Source organism: Myotis davidii, unplaced genomic scaffold (genome assembly GCF_000327345.1).
Source record: "Myotis davidii unplaced genomic scaffold, ASM32734v1 scaffold346, whole genome shotgun sequence".
In the NCBI taxonomy this organism is placed as follows: Eukaryota; Metazoa; Chordata; class Mammalia; order Chiroptera; family Vespertilionidae; genus Myotis; species Myotis davidii.
In genome coordinates, this window is record NW_006297386.1 from 632674 (window position 1) to 648770 (window position 16097).

The 16097-nt window shown below is 37.7% G+C and overlaps 1 protein-coding gene across 7 annotated transcripts in view; it reads left to right on the top strand.

The window, feature by feature from the left end:
* SLCO1A2 (solute carrier organic anion transporter family member 1A2) overlaps window positions 1–16097 on the top strand; it is a 56979-nt gene that overhangs the window by 27431 nt on the left and 13451 nt on the right. For 6 of the 7 annotated variants that reach the window (XM_015570088.1, XM_015570089.1, XM_015570091.1 and 3 more), the window contains 6 exons: window positions 1547–1688; window positions 3906–4038; window positions 7461–7561; window positions 9955–10104; window positions 14730–14828; window positions 15617–15835. In XM_015570088.1, the coding sequence (XP_015425574.1) occupies window positions 1547–1688; window positions 3906–4038; window positions 7461–7561; window positions 9955–10104; window positions 14730–14828; window positions 15617–15835 (844 nt within the window). The remainder of the gene's footprint in view (window positions 1–1546; window positions 1689–3905; window positions 4039–7460; window positions 7562–9954; window positions 10105–14729; window positions 14829–15616; window positions 15836–16097) is intronic. The other variant, XM_006773152.2, reaches the window with a different exon arrangement.

Sequence of the window (16097 nt, forward strand, 5' to 3'; positions counted from 1 at the left end):
GAGGGAAAATACACATGTACGTGAAAGTGGGGGATTATGATATAGATTTAGAAAACTAATTTTGCCTGAAATGCCATGTTTGTTATATTTGTAAATTTTCCCTTAAACTATCCTCAATTGTCATGTCCTTCTCCTCAAACTGAGTGGTTAAAAAGGTTCGAGGCCCAGGCTCCCTGGGTTCATATCTAAGTTCAACTGCATACTTGCTTCAACCCTTAGACAAGTTGCTTAACCTCTTTGTGCTTCAGTTTTCTCACCTGAGAAGGTTAATAAAATATAATTATCTGATAGGATTTTTTTCTTTTCACATGCTTGAAATAATGACTGTACTATTGTAAAAACTCAATAAATATTTGCTACTTATGATTGATAGTAAGTTGTGGATAAAAGTCAAGCCAGGCATTATATATAAACAGTTGGTCTTTAATTTTTGATCACTTTTGAGTTTGGCAAGATCAGACTTTGATCTGAATGTTATGGCAAAATAATGCAAGTAGAAGTTTACTGGGTAAAAGTGAGAGGCAATTGCTTAATAATCAGATTTTGTGTGTGTGTGTGTGTAAGAACAATGCATTTTTCTAACGATGTGAATAACAAATATAATAATTTAAAATGTGCCTTGCTTACATTGGCTTGATTATATTAAACCTGAAGGGATCAATATCATAAATTTAATATTTATTTATTTTTATATATTTACTAGAGGCCCGGTGCACAAAATTTGTGCAGGGTCGGGGTGAGGGAGGGAGGGTGTGTCCCTCAGCCCAACCTGCACCCTCTCCAATCTGGGACCCCTAGAGGGATGTCTAACTGCCCATTGAGGCCTGATCCCAGGCCTGATCTCATAATCCAGGACTGCTGGCTCCCAACCACTTGCCTGCCTGCCTGTCTGATTGCCCCTAACCGCTTCTGCCTCCCAGCCTGATCACCCCCTAACCACTCCCTGCCAGCCTGATTGACACCTAACTGCCCTCCCCTGCTAGCCCAGTCCACCCCTAACTGCCCTCCCCTGCCAGCCTGGTCACCTCCAATTGCCCTCTCCTGCTGGCCTGGTCACCCCTAACTTCCCTCCCCTGCCGGCCATCTTGTATTCACATGAGGGCAGCCATCTTGTGTGTTGGAGTGATGGTTAATTTCAATATTACCTCTTTATTATATAGGATTGAATTTATTGTGGTTACATTGGTTAATACAATTATATAGGTTCCTGGTCAAGGGCACATACTTGGGTTGCAAGTTTATCCTCAGCCCTGAATTGGGATTGCATTGGAGGCAACCAATCGATGTGTCTGTCTCATAGGGATGTTTCTCTCTTTCTCTCCCCCTCCCTCCCTTCTACTCTCTCTAAAAATCAATGGAAAAAATACCCTCAGGTGAGGATTAACAACAACAACAACAACAACAAAAAGTTGCTTGTCAATTCAAGGATAACTTAAATTGGAGATTTAATTCAGTCTTGTGGTAGAAGATATTTTGTCAACAGATGGCAAGCATACAATTTAAAAATAAAATCTTCATATGTTTTTTTATATTCTTTTCTTTCTAGATGTTTCTGCTGGCAATAACATGTGCATTTATATCCAAAACACTATCTGGATCTTATATGAATTCCATGCTCACACAAATAGAGAGACAATTCAACATCCCGACATCACTAGTTGGATTTATTAATGGGAGTTTTGAGATTGGTAATGAATTATTCCCATATTACTTCCTTTTATAATTTATTTTATCTGTAGAGCTAGTCTGAATTTTATTCTCCTTATTTGTTTTCAGCAATTTAATCTTACTGAAGAGTATATTTTCTGAAACAGATTGAATAGCCTAGCTAAGTTTGGAGTATGCTTAGAAATAATTCATTTAAATATTGCATCTGAATAACACCTAAATATTAGCACATGTCCCGCACTGGATATTTTATTCTAATAGTTTCTCATTATTTAGCATAAGTAGTTAAGTATTTATAATATTTAAATTTAATTTATCATTTGATGACTCTTAAGGGCTCCATCTTGATACTTAGGAAATACAATGGAAAACAAAGGAATCTGTTTTCCAAAGGTAAAAGCAAATATTTTCCTTCTCCTGTTGTTTCTGGGAAACTGACAATTCTTCCTAAGTGCAGAAGGAAGAAGAAACTGCTTTCACATCTCCCTGAATTGAAGGAAAGATAAAGTTTATTCTTAGGTCCTGCTTCTTGTGGATGACTGGGAAGATGTGAGGACAGAGAGGAAGAATGAGGGAGATAAAGATTTCTCCTGTGAACTTGCTGCATAGAAATATGAATACCACTCCTTTATAGTTTTATCATGGCTCCTACATCCTTCAAGATAAGAGTTGCCTTTAATATATTTAATCAAGTCTGAGTGAACAGGATTGAGGAGAGGCAAAATTGAAACGGGTGATTCTTGATTCTGTCTCCTAGTGTTCAGCTCCTGTATCACCTGCATGCTAGGTGATGGAGTTGCAAATAACTCTACACATAGTCTTGTATACCTCAGCTCATGGTCTAAAGCAGTGGTTCTCAACCTTTCTAATGCTGCAACCCTTTAATACAGTTCCTCATGTTGTGGTGACCCCCAACCATAAAATTATTTTTGTTGCTACTTCATAACTGTAATTTTGCTACTGTTATGAATCATAATGTAAAAATCTGATATGCAGGATGTATTTAGGTGACCCCTGTGAAAGGGTCATTCGATCCCCAAAGGGTTGAGAACCTCTGGTCTAAAGGATGGCACAGATACAAAAGAATATTTTTGACTCTCAGCTCTTTATACTTATCAAGGGCTTGTCCATAATCAGGTTTCCCCAATTAGTTTCTTTATCCTAAGACATGGGAATCAATTTTTCATTGAGTTATTCACTCCTCAAATCCAGACTTACTTCTAAGAACACTTGGAAAAGTGGGGAATCCACAAGTTTGTTACTTCTAAGGAAAGAAGTAGAAATAAACACAGATCCCTCGCTTGGTTATGTTGACCAATATAAAATTATATTTTAATCATAAGCTAGAAAAACATTTATCTATCTGAATTTGACTTTTGCTTCTTTTTTTTCAAGCATAGGAAACATAATATTCTGATATTCTGTGGAGCAGGCCTGGAGAGAGAGGCCAGAGGTGACACATGGTCTGACATCTAAGGCTAGCTAATCACAAATACAGCCTTTAAAAATTCCCAGAATCAGTCTTCTATCCCTTCTTCTGGCTTCCCTTTCTCTGCCCTTTTTAAATTGTTGTTGTTGTATAGAGATCTGTTTATGTATCTTTCAACATTGTAAAATTGTGCCATGCCAGCATGGCCGTGGGTGAACCTGAGGTGGGCAGGGCGGTGAAGGATTAGAAAAGATAGACAAGAGAATAAAGCTGGGGTCTAGGTTGGACACTGCCCTTTGATTAGAGAGACAGTGCCACGGCCTGCAAGCTGAGTCTATTTTTTAGCCAGATTCCATAAGGCAAAGTAAGGATGTGGTCAAGATGTTTACAACATTCTCGGGGATTTCGAATCTACTCAATTACATGCACCTAGACTCTATTAAGCCCACATCACTCAGCCACGTGGGACCACAGGTTCAGACCATAAGGTCAAGCTTACAACGATAAGCCTTAGGCTATAATTGTGCTGGGACTTGCATGTGGCTTTGCCACGAGAGGATAGTTCCCTCTCATTAGTCTGAGGCTTGAACCTGTCCAAATGCTGTAGCCGCTCTCCACATTAAATAGCCCTCCTTCAGGGCAGAGGTTGTGTCTTCTTTGTTTCATGAATCCCTAGCACCAATCCTAATAGTTGAGATAGTATTTATACAATGAATGCTAGATAGTAAATGATTGAGTTAGGCTGTTCATTTAGCTATTGTGCATATTTACTGAAATATTTATTTTTAACTCACTTTCTTCCCCTTAGGAAATCTTTTTTTGATTATATTTGTGAGTTATTTTGGAACAAAATTTCACAGACCTAGAATGATTGGTGTCGGATGTGCTGTTATGGGCCTTGGGTGTTTCTTACAGTCTCTACCTCATTTCCTCATGGACCGGTAAGCATTCAGGCTCTGATAATTTTTTAGATTTAATTTTCAACTGCAGGAAATGAAGCTTTGGAATTTCCTTTCTAGGAACAATGCTTCCCCCAAACTCAGAGCACCTTAACAGAAACCAAAAACGCAAATTCTGTTCCACCAATTCGTTTTGTGTTCTTGGCTGCCTCGCTTCCAGTCACGTAGTCACATAAATTTTGTTAATTTCTGATATAGAGATTTGGAACACCTCTTTTATGGAACTGAGTCTGACAAATATTTTTAGGACCTTGCAGAAATTGGAGATGACTCCTTTCTTTGGACTAGTTAGACACTTTTAATTATAATGTGGTTCTGTTTAATTGTAGGTCATCAAGAGAAAGACCAGTCTGAAGTTTGATTTTTATTTTAATATTTACTAAAGTCAGATGTGTACAAAGTTGTAAAAATAAAATTATATTGAAAAAAGAGTTGCCTCCTGCCCCTTTAACATTGCCCATATCACTTCTTTCCCTCTTGGAACTCTTTTCCCTCTTTCTTCTGCTATTTACCTCTCAATGTCTTAATATTTATCCTTTTAGTTTTTGATACTTTAGTGTTATGCTATGTATAATGACTTTCTACTACAAAATCATACTCATTCTTCCTATGTGTATGACTGTCAATATTTTATCATTCATTTCTTAGTCACTTTTTAATTTTTCCCTGGATTTAATCATTGCTTATAAAAATTAATTCACTTTCTTGTTATTTGTCACCAAACTTTCCACTGGTTGATAGTTTGGCTGGTGTAAAATTCTAGATTGGAAATATTTGCCCTAGAAAATTTGAAGGTATTATTCCAATACTTTCTAGCTTCCAGTGTTACTATTGAGAATTATGTGCCATTCTCACTCCTGTGACCAGTTTCCCTTCTCTGGGATCTTTTGGGATTTTCTTTTAAGCTCCAAAGTCTGGATTCATGATACTTAGTGTAAATTCTTTTCCTTCATTGTGCTCGGTGCCTTCAATTTAGACCAGTGGTTCTCAACCTTCTGGCCTTTTAAGTACAGTTCCTCATGTTGTGACCCAACCATAAAATTATTTTTGTTGCTACTTCATAACTGTTATGAATTGTAATGTAAATATCTGATATGCAGGATGGTCTTAAGCGACCCCTGTGAAAGGGTCATTCGACCGCCAAAGGTGTCGCGACTCACAGGTTGAGAATTGATGATCTAGACATTTGGAAAAGTTACTGGTATTATTTCTTTGATAAGATCTCCCCTACCCCTCTATTTTTCTTTTTGTAGAACTTCTACTTGAATATTGTATATCCTGGATTAAGCTTATATGCTTCTCAACTTTTTTCTTCAATATTCTATCTCCTTGAATTCCTGTTACTTTTTGGGAGATTTCTTTAACTTTATTTTCCAAATCTTTGAGTAGATTTGTAGTTTTTGCTATCACATTTTTAATTTCCAAGGACTATTGTGTTTTGAATGTATCTTTTAAAAGAACATCTTATTTTCTTTAAAAAATGCAGTGTCTTTTCCCATCCAAATTTCCTTCTCCTGTCTTCATTGTCTCTGTTTCCTCCTAGTGTACAGGTTTTATTTGTTTTGACTCTATCTTTACTGATTCAGGGTTTTCTCCTACATCTGGTGGTTCTTGTTTTTTTGTTCATATAGAAGGGAGCAGTATAACTTCATCAAACTAACTGGAAGTTCTCTATAAATGTGTAGGACATGATTATTAGAGGACTTCTTTGTATGGTGATTGTACAGGGACTGGCTATTTAGATGGCTCAGAACAGCCATAACCTATCAGTTACTTTTGACAGGGATTCTCCAGTCTGTTGGTGAGGAAGGTAGAAGCCAGGTGGGAGTGAGAATCTCACTTTTCAGTATGTACATTTAAAAAAAATCTACTACCCTTAGTTTTTAGTATAGCCTTCTTTTTCTCAATGTGCCTGTTCAAACACTCTAGAGTCAAAGACCGTTTCAATTGGAATGGCAGAGGATGTCTGTAAGGGTTTAACTGCCCCTTATACACACTTTAAACCAATTCTCTTATTTTTGGACCATGCCTACTCACCAATTTAGAAATGTCTTATATCTTGCCTGAAACTTTCCAGGAATATGTGGCACACTCTTCGTTGTTCCCATGCAGGCACTTACTTAGGGTTGCATTTTTGATATCTACTAATTCAGTGACCACTCAGTTATATGTTTTCCCATTTTCAAAATCTTCTTGTCAATTTTTTCATTCTTTCTATCCCTGTGGTGTTATTGCCTTTCCTTTTCTATTTTAAAATCCATTCACTGTCATTTTGCTGATCTTTTGGGAATGAATGGACTTTGAATGACTTATTAGGTGTTAAGTGGATAAGTTACATGAAAAAGACATTTTGTCTTCTCAGGTATTTCTGTAAGGATCAGAAGTTTCCAGGCAAAGAGTTTTTTACTGACTTTTTATTTCTGTCCTCTCCAACACAATGCCAAGTTGTGTTTACATTTACATTTCTCTCTACGCTCATCCAAAAGTGTTATTTGTTTGAAGCTGGCATGTCTCATGGCATCATAGGTATGGAGACAGAAGCATTTGTCCACAGTTCACAGTCAAACTCATGGGGATGACTAGGCAATTGTTCTAAGGGAAAGATGTTTTAACACTCAAGCTCATTTGGAACTCAGAGGGCAAGTCTTCCACCATTATCCCTAACAAAGAGAGATTTTATTTGGCATATTTTCCTCCATTCTTTCACAATTTAGGATAATTTAGGATATTCTGACAAAGGGTATGCTGAGCTTATGGTAATTTGCCTAATGTAAACGATCACAGTCTATTAATCCCTCTGTTCTTATGAGAAGAGGAAAGATCATTACATTGTGTTGTCAAGTGTTGGAGTTTCTCCTAAGGTCTCTTACTATAATGGGAAAAGGTTTTGTTTCTCTTAGGGGTTAATGAACACATGCAGGAATTATTGTTTAGATTCTCAGAAAGTGGGGGTATATTTCTTATGAGCGAACCTCAAAAAATCCAAAGTTGGAGACTTGTTTTGTTGTGTTGTGTCCCCGCACCCCCACAAAGCCTTTGCTTCTTAATTATATTTTGTCAAGTCTAGCGTCTATTATTTTTATTAGTTTTTGTCCCATATCCCACAGTAATTTTTTCCAGTAAATGATCACCTACAAGCTACAGAAACTTGATGTTAGGTAATCTGAAAGGTAGATCATCCACATGCAAATAACAGAAAGCTAGCTGTCAATGGGATTGTGCATTTATAATGAGCGGCAAGTTTTTTGATGATATTAATTTATGATGATTATGTGGCAAAGATGAAAGGAGTTCTTTAGTAAATTTGAATATTATATCTTAAGTGAAGCAGGAATTAATCTGCATAGTGTTCACTTTGCCTTTATTAGTTTCTAACATAAAATGTTTTCCCTGTGTTCATACAGATATGAATATGAATCTACAGTTTTAGGCAATTTATCCTCAAACAGTTTCTTGTGTAATGAAAATGGAACCCAGATTTTCAGACCAACAGAAGATCCATCAGGTTGTTGACTTCATTTTATTGTTTCTGTTCATTGAATTTGAAACTGAACACATGTTACTGAGGGGTTTGAATGAGTTATTGGGTTTGATTAAAGGACTAAGTAAAATGAACAAAAGATATTTTCTTTGTTCAGGAATTTTGGAGGGGATCCCAGAGGGGAATAGGAATGGCTAATAGTAGAGCATATTACTTCTATATATTTGAATATACATATTAACACTTCTTTGTCTGTTCTTTAAAATGGTTATCTAAAAACTAGTGGCCCAGTGCGCGAAATTGTGCGCAGTCGGCTGCCCACTGTGGGAGCCGGTGGAAGCCACGTTGCGCCTGTGGGAGGCAGGAGGGAGCTGCGCCGCTTCCGCGGGAGGGAGGCTGGGAATTTCACTGCCAGCATGGAATCAGAAGGACTCAAAATAGTTTCAAGGAGTGTAGAAAAGCTGTCTCAGAAACTCTAAGTCAAAAGAACCACCTGGGGAAACAAAGGAAAATAGTGGCATCAACGGTGGCCCTTGCTGTCTTCTTGAGCTGGCTTCTGCCAAAGGCTGACTTAGGTCTTATTTCCTATTTCTTTTCATTTAAAAAAATTTACATTGTAGAAGATAAATAAAAACTTCCCAGTTTGGTGAATCTCCAATAAAGTGCATTAATTCTTTGATTACCTGTTATTTTCAGTTTTGTTCACAAATCACTGTACTCAACACAGAAAAAAGTATGAATACTCAGAAATGAAGACTGTAATTTTCTGGTCTAGAAATAACCGAGGGATAGACCTAAAAAGAAATTTCCAGACCCAGCTGTGCTCAGGACTCACATCTGTGGCAGTAGCTGGGCAGTTTATTGTAAATGAGAATGTTATAATTCACTTGCCTGAAAACATGACTCTATAGAGCAGTGGTTCTCAACCTTGGCTGCACATTAGAATCACCTGGGAATCTTTTTAAAATCCTGATTTGTGGGCCTCATCCTCCGGAAATTCTGTTTCTTTGTTATGGGGTGGGGCCACAACATTAGTAACAAAGAAACAGAATTTCTGGAGGATGAGGCCCAGAAGTCAGGATTTTAAAAACGATTCCCAGGTGATTCTAATGTGCAGCCAAGATTGAGAACCACTGCTATAGAGTATTCTCTTTGACAGCTATTTTGGTTTAGAGATGAAATGGCTAAGTCTTCAGAGGCTTGCCTTCCTCCCTTTCAGTTCCCTTTGGCCTAGTCTTTGTTATTCTGCTAAGTAGCTGCTGCTCCAAGAATTCAGGTAAATTTCTTTGTTAAACCTTATTTGGTGGTTACAGTACACAGTAGATTATATAGAGAAAATGTGATTACTATCTAGTTAAGTATTTTTAGTGTCTATAAAGTAATTACAGCTGTAGAGAATTCAAACTTCAGTGAGACCTTTATTTAGATCTTGTAAGTATAGTATCAATTCTAGGGGGATATATTTGTGTTTGTTGTTTTTTTTTAAAAAATATTTTTATTGATTTCAGAGAGGAAGGGAGATAGAGAGAGAGATAGAAACGTCAATGATGAGAGATAATCATTGATTGGCTGCCGCCTGAATGCCCCACACTGGTGATTGAGCCTACAACCTGGGCATATGCCCTGACCAGAAATTGAACCATGACCTCCTGATTCATGGGTTGAGGATCAACTACTGAGCCACAGCTGCTGGGCTTTTTTTTCTCTCTCTCCCTAGAGTTATTATAGAAATGGAGTAGCAGTCATAACAGCTAACTAGATGGTGTAGTTGTAGGCAAGCTGAGGGAAAAATAATCCTGACTTCTAGTATTTGCCAATTTCTGTGGTGTAAATGCTCCTATCAAACTATCAATGTGTTGTCATTAAGCATGGGATTGGGAAGAGGTGCATATAATACTTATCAAGAGATCTCGTCCAATCCAATAGAAATGGCTCCAGCATACAACTTACACATTGTCATACCTAAGTACTCTCAGAAAATGCAAGAGGGATGGCCCAGTGAGTTATTGCTAGCATAGTAATATAAATCATTTACAAGGTGCCATGTTGCATAAAAACTGGGAAATGCTTACCAGAATCTTAGAATTACTTCTATATTTATAGCTTAACTAGAGGTCTGGTGCACAGATTTGTGCACGGGTGAGGTCCCTCAGCTTGGTTGGTGTTCGTGGCCTATTGGGGCCATCTCATTCAGTCTTGATTGGGGCTGATTGGGGCTGGCCGGGGGAGGGACTGTGGGAAGTTGGCTGTGGGAGCACACTGACCTCCAGGGGGCAGCTCCTGAGCATCTGGCCCTTGGTGGTCAGTGTGTGTCATAGCGACTGGTCAACCAGTTGGTCTAAAGTTCTCTTAGGCTTTTATATATATAGATATTTTACTATCAAAACACTAATGCAATATGTTTTTTCTTTTTAAAACAGAGTGTGTGAAGGAAGTTAAATCCTTAATGTGGGTATATGTACTAGTAGGAAATATGATACGTGGAATTGGTGAAACTCCCATCATGCCTTTGGGTATTTCCTACATAGAAGATTTTGCCAAATCTGAAAACTCTCCTTTATATATTGGTGAGTTTGAAAATATGCCTTAGCTTCTTTTCAGGATAGTTAAGTCCTTTGATGGTGGATATTATTTATTTGGATTCTTACTGATTTCCAGAGTGATGAAAAAAGTACTGCAGCACAGGTATTCATCAGTAAGAGTTTGTTCAATGGAACAATTACAAGCTAACTCCAAATAAACCACTTTGCCGAATCTGCTCTTTGCTGTTGAAAATACTGCTAATCTAGTGTCCCTGGAGTTCTCTTTGACTCCTTCATTTTCTTGGCTCCACTCTATATCTAATCTGTGAAGAGATTCACCAATGGTCTCTAAAAAATGCCCCTTATATTAAAAACTTTTCTCACTGATTTTATTATGTCTATTTAAAAAAAATCTGTTTTTTATTGATTTCAGAGAGGAAGGAAGAGGGAGAGAAACATCAATGATGAAAGAAAATCATTGATCAGCTGCCTCCTGCATCCCCCCCACCCACCACCACCACTGGGGATTGAGCTTGAAGCCTGGGCATGTGCCCTGACCAGAACTGAACCATGATCTACTGGTTCATAGGTTGACACTCAACCACTGAGCAATCGCTTCTCGGCCTTTTGGCTAAGATCAAGTGTAGTATCAACCACTGAGCAACATTAACCAGGCCATTATGTCTAGTTTTGCTCAGGTCTTCATTCCTTCATTTGTAGATTATTGTAACTTCTTTTTTTGAAAATTCTTTATTAGTTAAGGTATTACAAATGTGTCCTCATCCTCTCCATTAACCCCCCCCCCCCTCCCCTGACTCATTCTTTCATCCCTCTGTTGTCTATGTCCATTGGTTTGGCTTATATGCATGCATACAAGTCCTTTGGTTGATCTCTTCCCCTTGCCCCCTCCCTCCCCTACTTTCCCCCTGGGGATTAATAGTCTGATCGCTTTTTACATATTCTTTTACTGCTGAAGAACATTATGTGTAGAAGTAGATTAGGATGAAAATGTTAAGAATGAGGTAGCACTACTTTCTCTAGCACTACTTCATTTGTCCAGTGTTGCTGATATCCTTACTTTTTATCCTTCACAGGAGACTTTCCTATAATTTCTACACACCTCAAAATGTTGGGAACTTCACAAAATTATCCTTAGTTTTCTACCACAACTCTTATCTATAGGCCAGAATAAACCAGGTGCGGCAAGCTGAAACATTTGGTGTGTTTGAATTCTTAGGTCATGCAGTGCATATTTAATTTGGTTTGAATTAGGGCTTTTGAAGAGAATCTCAGAGCTGGAAAAGATCATGGAAATCGCCCACCTAACTATCTAATATTTAAAATGATGTATGGTCCGGAGAAGTTCACTAACTGTCCCAAAGCCACATATTGGTTAGCGACTCTTTCCACACTCACATTGTACTCTTTAGTCTCTTGTAATTATTATGCTCCTCAAAACAGAACTGGGGAGATTCTAGTATTTTCTTTTATTATTTTTTTCATAAGCGTCCTTGCAGTGTAATTTTTTTCGAACATTGCTTTAATTATATTTTCTCTACCATGTTTATGAAACATACTAGCTCTTTACTAGCTAAATATAATATCTTCACTTATTATTTATAGCTCTGTACTCTACTTATTTAGTTTCCTATATAGTTTCACTTCATCACAATCTCTCCACTCTAGTTATGCTTTTTCATAATTTATCAGTCTTTGTACATTTGGTTGTTTATTGAAATTTTCTTTTCTAAAATCAATCAATGTCATCTTCCACTATGGCCAACTTAAGATTCACCATCTTGTGTTGTCTTCTGATCCCCTAAATATTTTAAATTTATTACGTATATTCTTTAGTTATTTCATCTGTTATTTATAAAAATCATAACTTTGAGTACAGTGACATCTTCCTATTAATGTATTTGACCTTTTAAAAACCAGAAAAGTCAAAGAGGGTGAGAGAAGATGAAACAGAACTACATTTAATCAAAATAAATTAAAACATTTAGGAATCATTACCGCAAATAACTTTGGGAAGCTTTTGATGACTCGCTGATTTCACAATAACCTTTTCCAGTGTTTTTCTGTTTAATCTTTTCATATCCTTTCATATATCTCCTTAAAAGAATACAAATAGCCTTAGCCAGTTTTCTCAGTGGTTAGAGCATCTGCATGCCGACTGAAGGGTTTGAATGCGATCAGGGCACATACCTCAGTTGCAGACTCCTACAACCAATCAACGTGTCTCTCTTACATCGACATTTCTCTCTCTCTCTGTCTCTCCCCTTCCCTTCCACTCTTCCTAAAAAATCAAGGGGGAAAAAATATTCTCAGGTGAGGATTAATAACAAAAACTCCTTGACCTCTGAAATGCTTCTCTCTCTCTCAGTAATTCCACATCTGTTTTCCAACCCAGTCACTTAAAAAAAAGGAAATAAAAAAGAAGAAAGAATACAAATGGTTACCTGCAATAAATTAACAAACACCTTGTTATAATATGTATTTCTTTATTCTACAAATACGAGGGTGTATAATGTATAGAAATAATTGTGATAATCTTTAATGTATTAAAGTAAGTAAGACATGGTCCATATTAGATTTAGTGAACAAATAATTTGCATAATTATAGATCAATTACATTTGAGAAGTATGTCTGTGTAATTAAATTTTAAAAAAATTAAATTGAAAAATAAATAAATAAATATGGTGTGCATATAATTAAATAACTATAACTCTATTAGCTATACATCAAGAAAACAGTGCCATATAGGGTTCTGGAGTTTAGGAGAGAACATAAGCTAGCAACACAGTTTGAGAATTTTCTATACTCAGACAATAAATGAAACCAACAGGGCAAAGTGTAGTTGCTATGGGAAGCTATATATAACCAGAGGTCCTAGAATAAAATACTAGGGAACAATTCTTAATAGAATTGTCAGAGGAAGAAAAATCAAGGACGGAGTTGTCATAGAGGGAAAAGTAAAACAATAAATGTATAGTTTTGAAAAAGCCTTAGGAAGAAACTCAAAGAGAAGCTGGCCAGCTAAAATGGAGACTTAGGAAGATGAGGGCTAGAAAAGGATACTAGATAAGTGGTAAAGAAGTTACTGGTGCTACCACCTGAGATTGTTTTGAGTAGAATGTGGAAGGATTTGAGTAGAGTGATTGCTTGGTAAGGAAGGAGAGGCAGAGTGTAGTGGAAGGAAAGAGAGCTGGGTGCAGTTGAGGTATTGTAGATATCAGTGGATGGGGGAGAGTGAAGTGCAAGAGAAGTATTTGGTTGAGCAAAACCTCAGAGAAGATAGAAGGTGTTGATGTCAAGACATTGGGTGTACATAGGGTGAACTAGCCTATAGAACCTCAGAGAAGGCAGAGACAATGGGCAAGCACACTTTGAAGTAAAGAGAAAGATAGTAGAAGCAGCTCATGTCTGGATTTTCAATGAGCCGGGAGGGTGCAGCATAGATTCTGAATTGTGGACAAGTTATGAGAAACTGGTGATGAAATTTCAGATGAGTGAGAAGTTAATGAGGACTGTCGGAAATAGATGATAAGAATGTGAAGGGTAAGAAAGGAGATCATAATAAAAGTGAAGTATCAATAGTAGTGAGGACAAAGCCAGAGAAAGTTTCAAGTGGGAGATCTGGGAGCAAAGCTTTTATGAGGAATACTAGAGGCCCGGTGCACAAAATTTGTGCAATGGAGGGCAGGGGGAAGGTGTGTGTCCCTTAGCCCAGCCTGCACTCTCTCCAATCAGGCCTAAAAGGGCAGTCGGACATCCCTCTCACAATCCAGGACTGCTGGCCCCCAACCGACTGCCTACTTGCCTGCTTGATTGCCCCTAACCATTTCGGCCTGTCAGCCTGATCACCCCCTAACCACTTCCCTGCCAGCCTAGTCATCCCTAACTGCCCCCCCCCCCGGCTGGCCCGATTGCCCCTAACTTTCCTCCCCTGCCTGCCTGGTTACCCCCAACTGCCCACCCCTGCAGGCCTTTTCACCCCTAACTTCCCTCCTCTGCTAGCCTGATTGCCCCTAACTGCCTTACCCTGCTGGCCTGGTTGCCCCTAACTGCCCTCTCTTTCAGTCTTGGTCCCCCCCCCCAACTGCCCTCCCCTGCCAGCCTGGTTGCCTCCTACTGCCCTCCCCTGCAGGCCTGGTCGCCCCCAACTGCTGTCCCCTGCTGGTCATCTTGTGGTGGCCATCTTTGACCACATTGGGGTGGCCATTTTGTGTGTTGGAGTGATGGTCAATTTGCATATTACCTCTTTATTATTTAGGATGCCACAAGAAACTTAACATCACATGGCATTGCATTAGAATTCCTTTAAAAATGTGGCTATGAAAAGCCTCAAAATAACCTTACTCTGTCTTGTGGCTTCAATGATAGCATGATCCTACCCTATGCTGCTGTAGCAAGTCTTTACCTGTGACTTGGCAAAAGTGAATCTGGAGGCTCAGAGAAAGTGGCTTTAAATTATAAGGCTTCTTCTTCAACGTTTACAGAAGCAATCTTGTTACTTATATGGACACCAGCTTAAGCTACTTCCAAATTGACTAAGGCAAAAATACCTAAAGCAAAAACAATTCAGTTTTGAGACACTTTGTGGAATTAGGACTCCTTATGTGGATATATAACTATACTATAACTTTATATTTTCTTTTATTTTTAGGGTTTGTTGAAACAGGAGCCATCATTGGTCCTTTGTTTGGACTTTTATTAGCATCATTCTGTGCAAATGTTTATGTTGACATTGGATCTGTAAACACAGGTAATTCATTAAAATCTAGTCATAGTGTCTAGAGCAGGGGTCCTCAAACTGTTTAAACCGGGGGGCCAGTTCACTGTCCCTCAGACCATTGGAGGGCCAAACTATAGTTTAAAAAAAAACAACTATGAACAAATTCCTATGCACACTGCACATATTTTATTTTGAAGTAAAAAAACAAAACGGGGACAAATACAATATTTGTATTTGCATGTGGCCTGCGGGCTGTAGTTTGAGGACCCCTGGTCTAGAGTATACAAAGCCACTTCAGGTATGTTACCACGTTTATTGTTGCTTTACTTGACCTTCAATTAGATAGATTCACTATTGTCCAGGAGTTTAAACTAAAGTGGAGGAGTTTAAATAAGTTTTTAAATAATTCATACCAGTGTGCAGGAGAGCAAGATAAAATTCTGATCTTCTGACTCAAAATCCACTGCTCTTTCTACTACAACATGACCATATTTCTTGTTTTTAAAAGATTTCAGCATGTAGATTTGAATTTCTTTTAATCAAGCAAACATTTGTGGATGATTAAATAGACCTTGTAGTTATTTAATAAGTATATATTTATAAATTCTTTACATAATAGAGCATGCCTCCAAATTTATTGCTGGACATTATTGTAACACTATGCGTTGTCAGACAACTTTTATGAATATCTGAATTGTATACAAACTCTATACTTGGATAGGACCTGAGAACAGTAATGTATTTTTTCCCCATAATTCACATGAGAAATGACTAAAACTAATACAAAATGTGTATTTTTTTTATTTTTTTTTTTACAGATGAGCTGACTATCACTCCAATTGACACTCGTTGGGTTGGTGCATGGTGGTTCGGCATTTTGATTTGTGCAGGAGTGAATGTGCTCACTGCCATTCCTTTTTTCTTTTTGCCCAAAACGCTTGCCAAGGAAGGATCAAAGGATGATGCTGACATCGTCAAAAATGACAATGAAGAGAAACAAAAAGAAGTCAAGAAGGAAAATGATGGAATTACTAAAGGCAATATAAAAATTTTAAATATTATATAATTTACTTTTTGTTTTATATAGGTGTGTCTCTCTTTGAGTCTAGCACTATAACATGCTAGGCTGCATTAGGACAATTTGCCATGAGCAGTCAGCAGTCTAACTAGTCTGATACTTCCTATGCTACTACTTGGAAATAAGTAATATCATGTGGAAGCTGAATTATCTCAGATTAGTATTTATATAAAATTCTTTATCAATCTGGGCACTCAACAAACTACTTATTTATTTAGTCC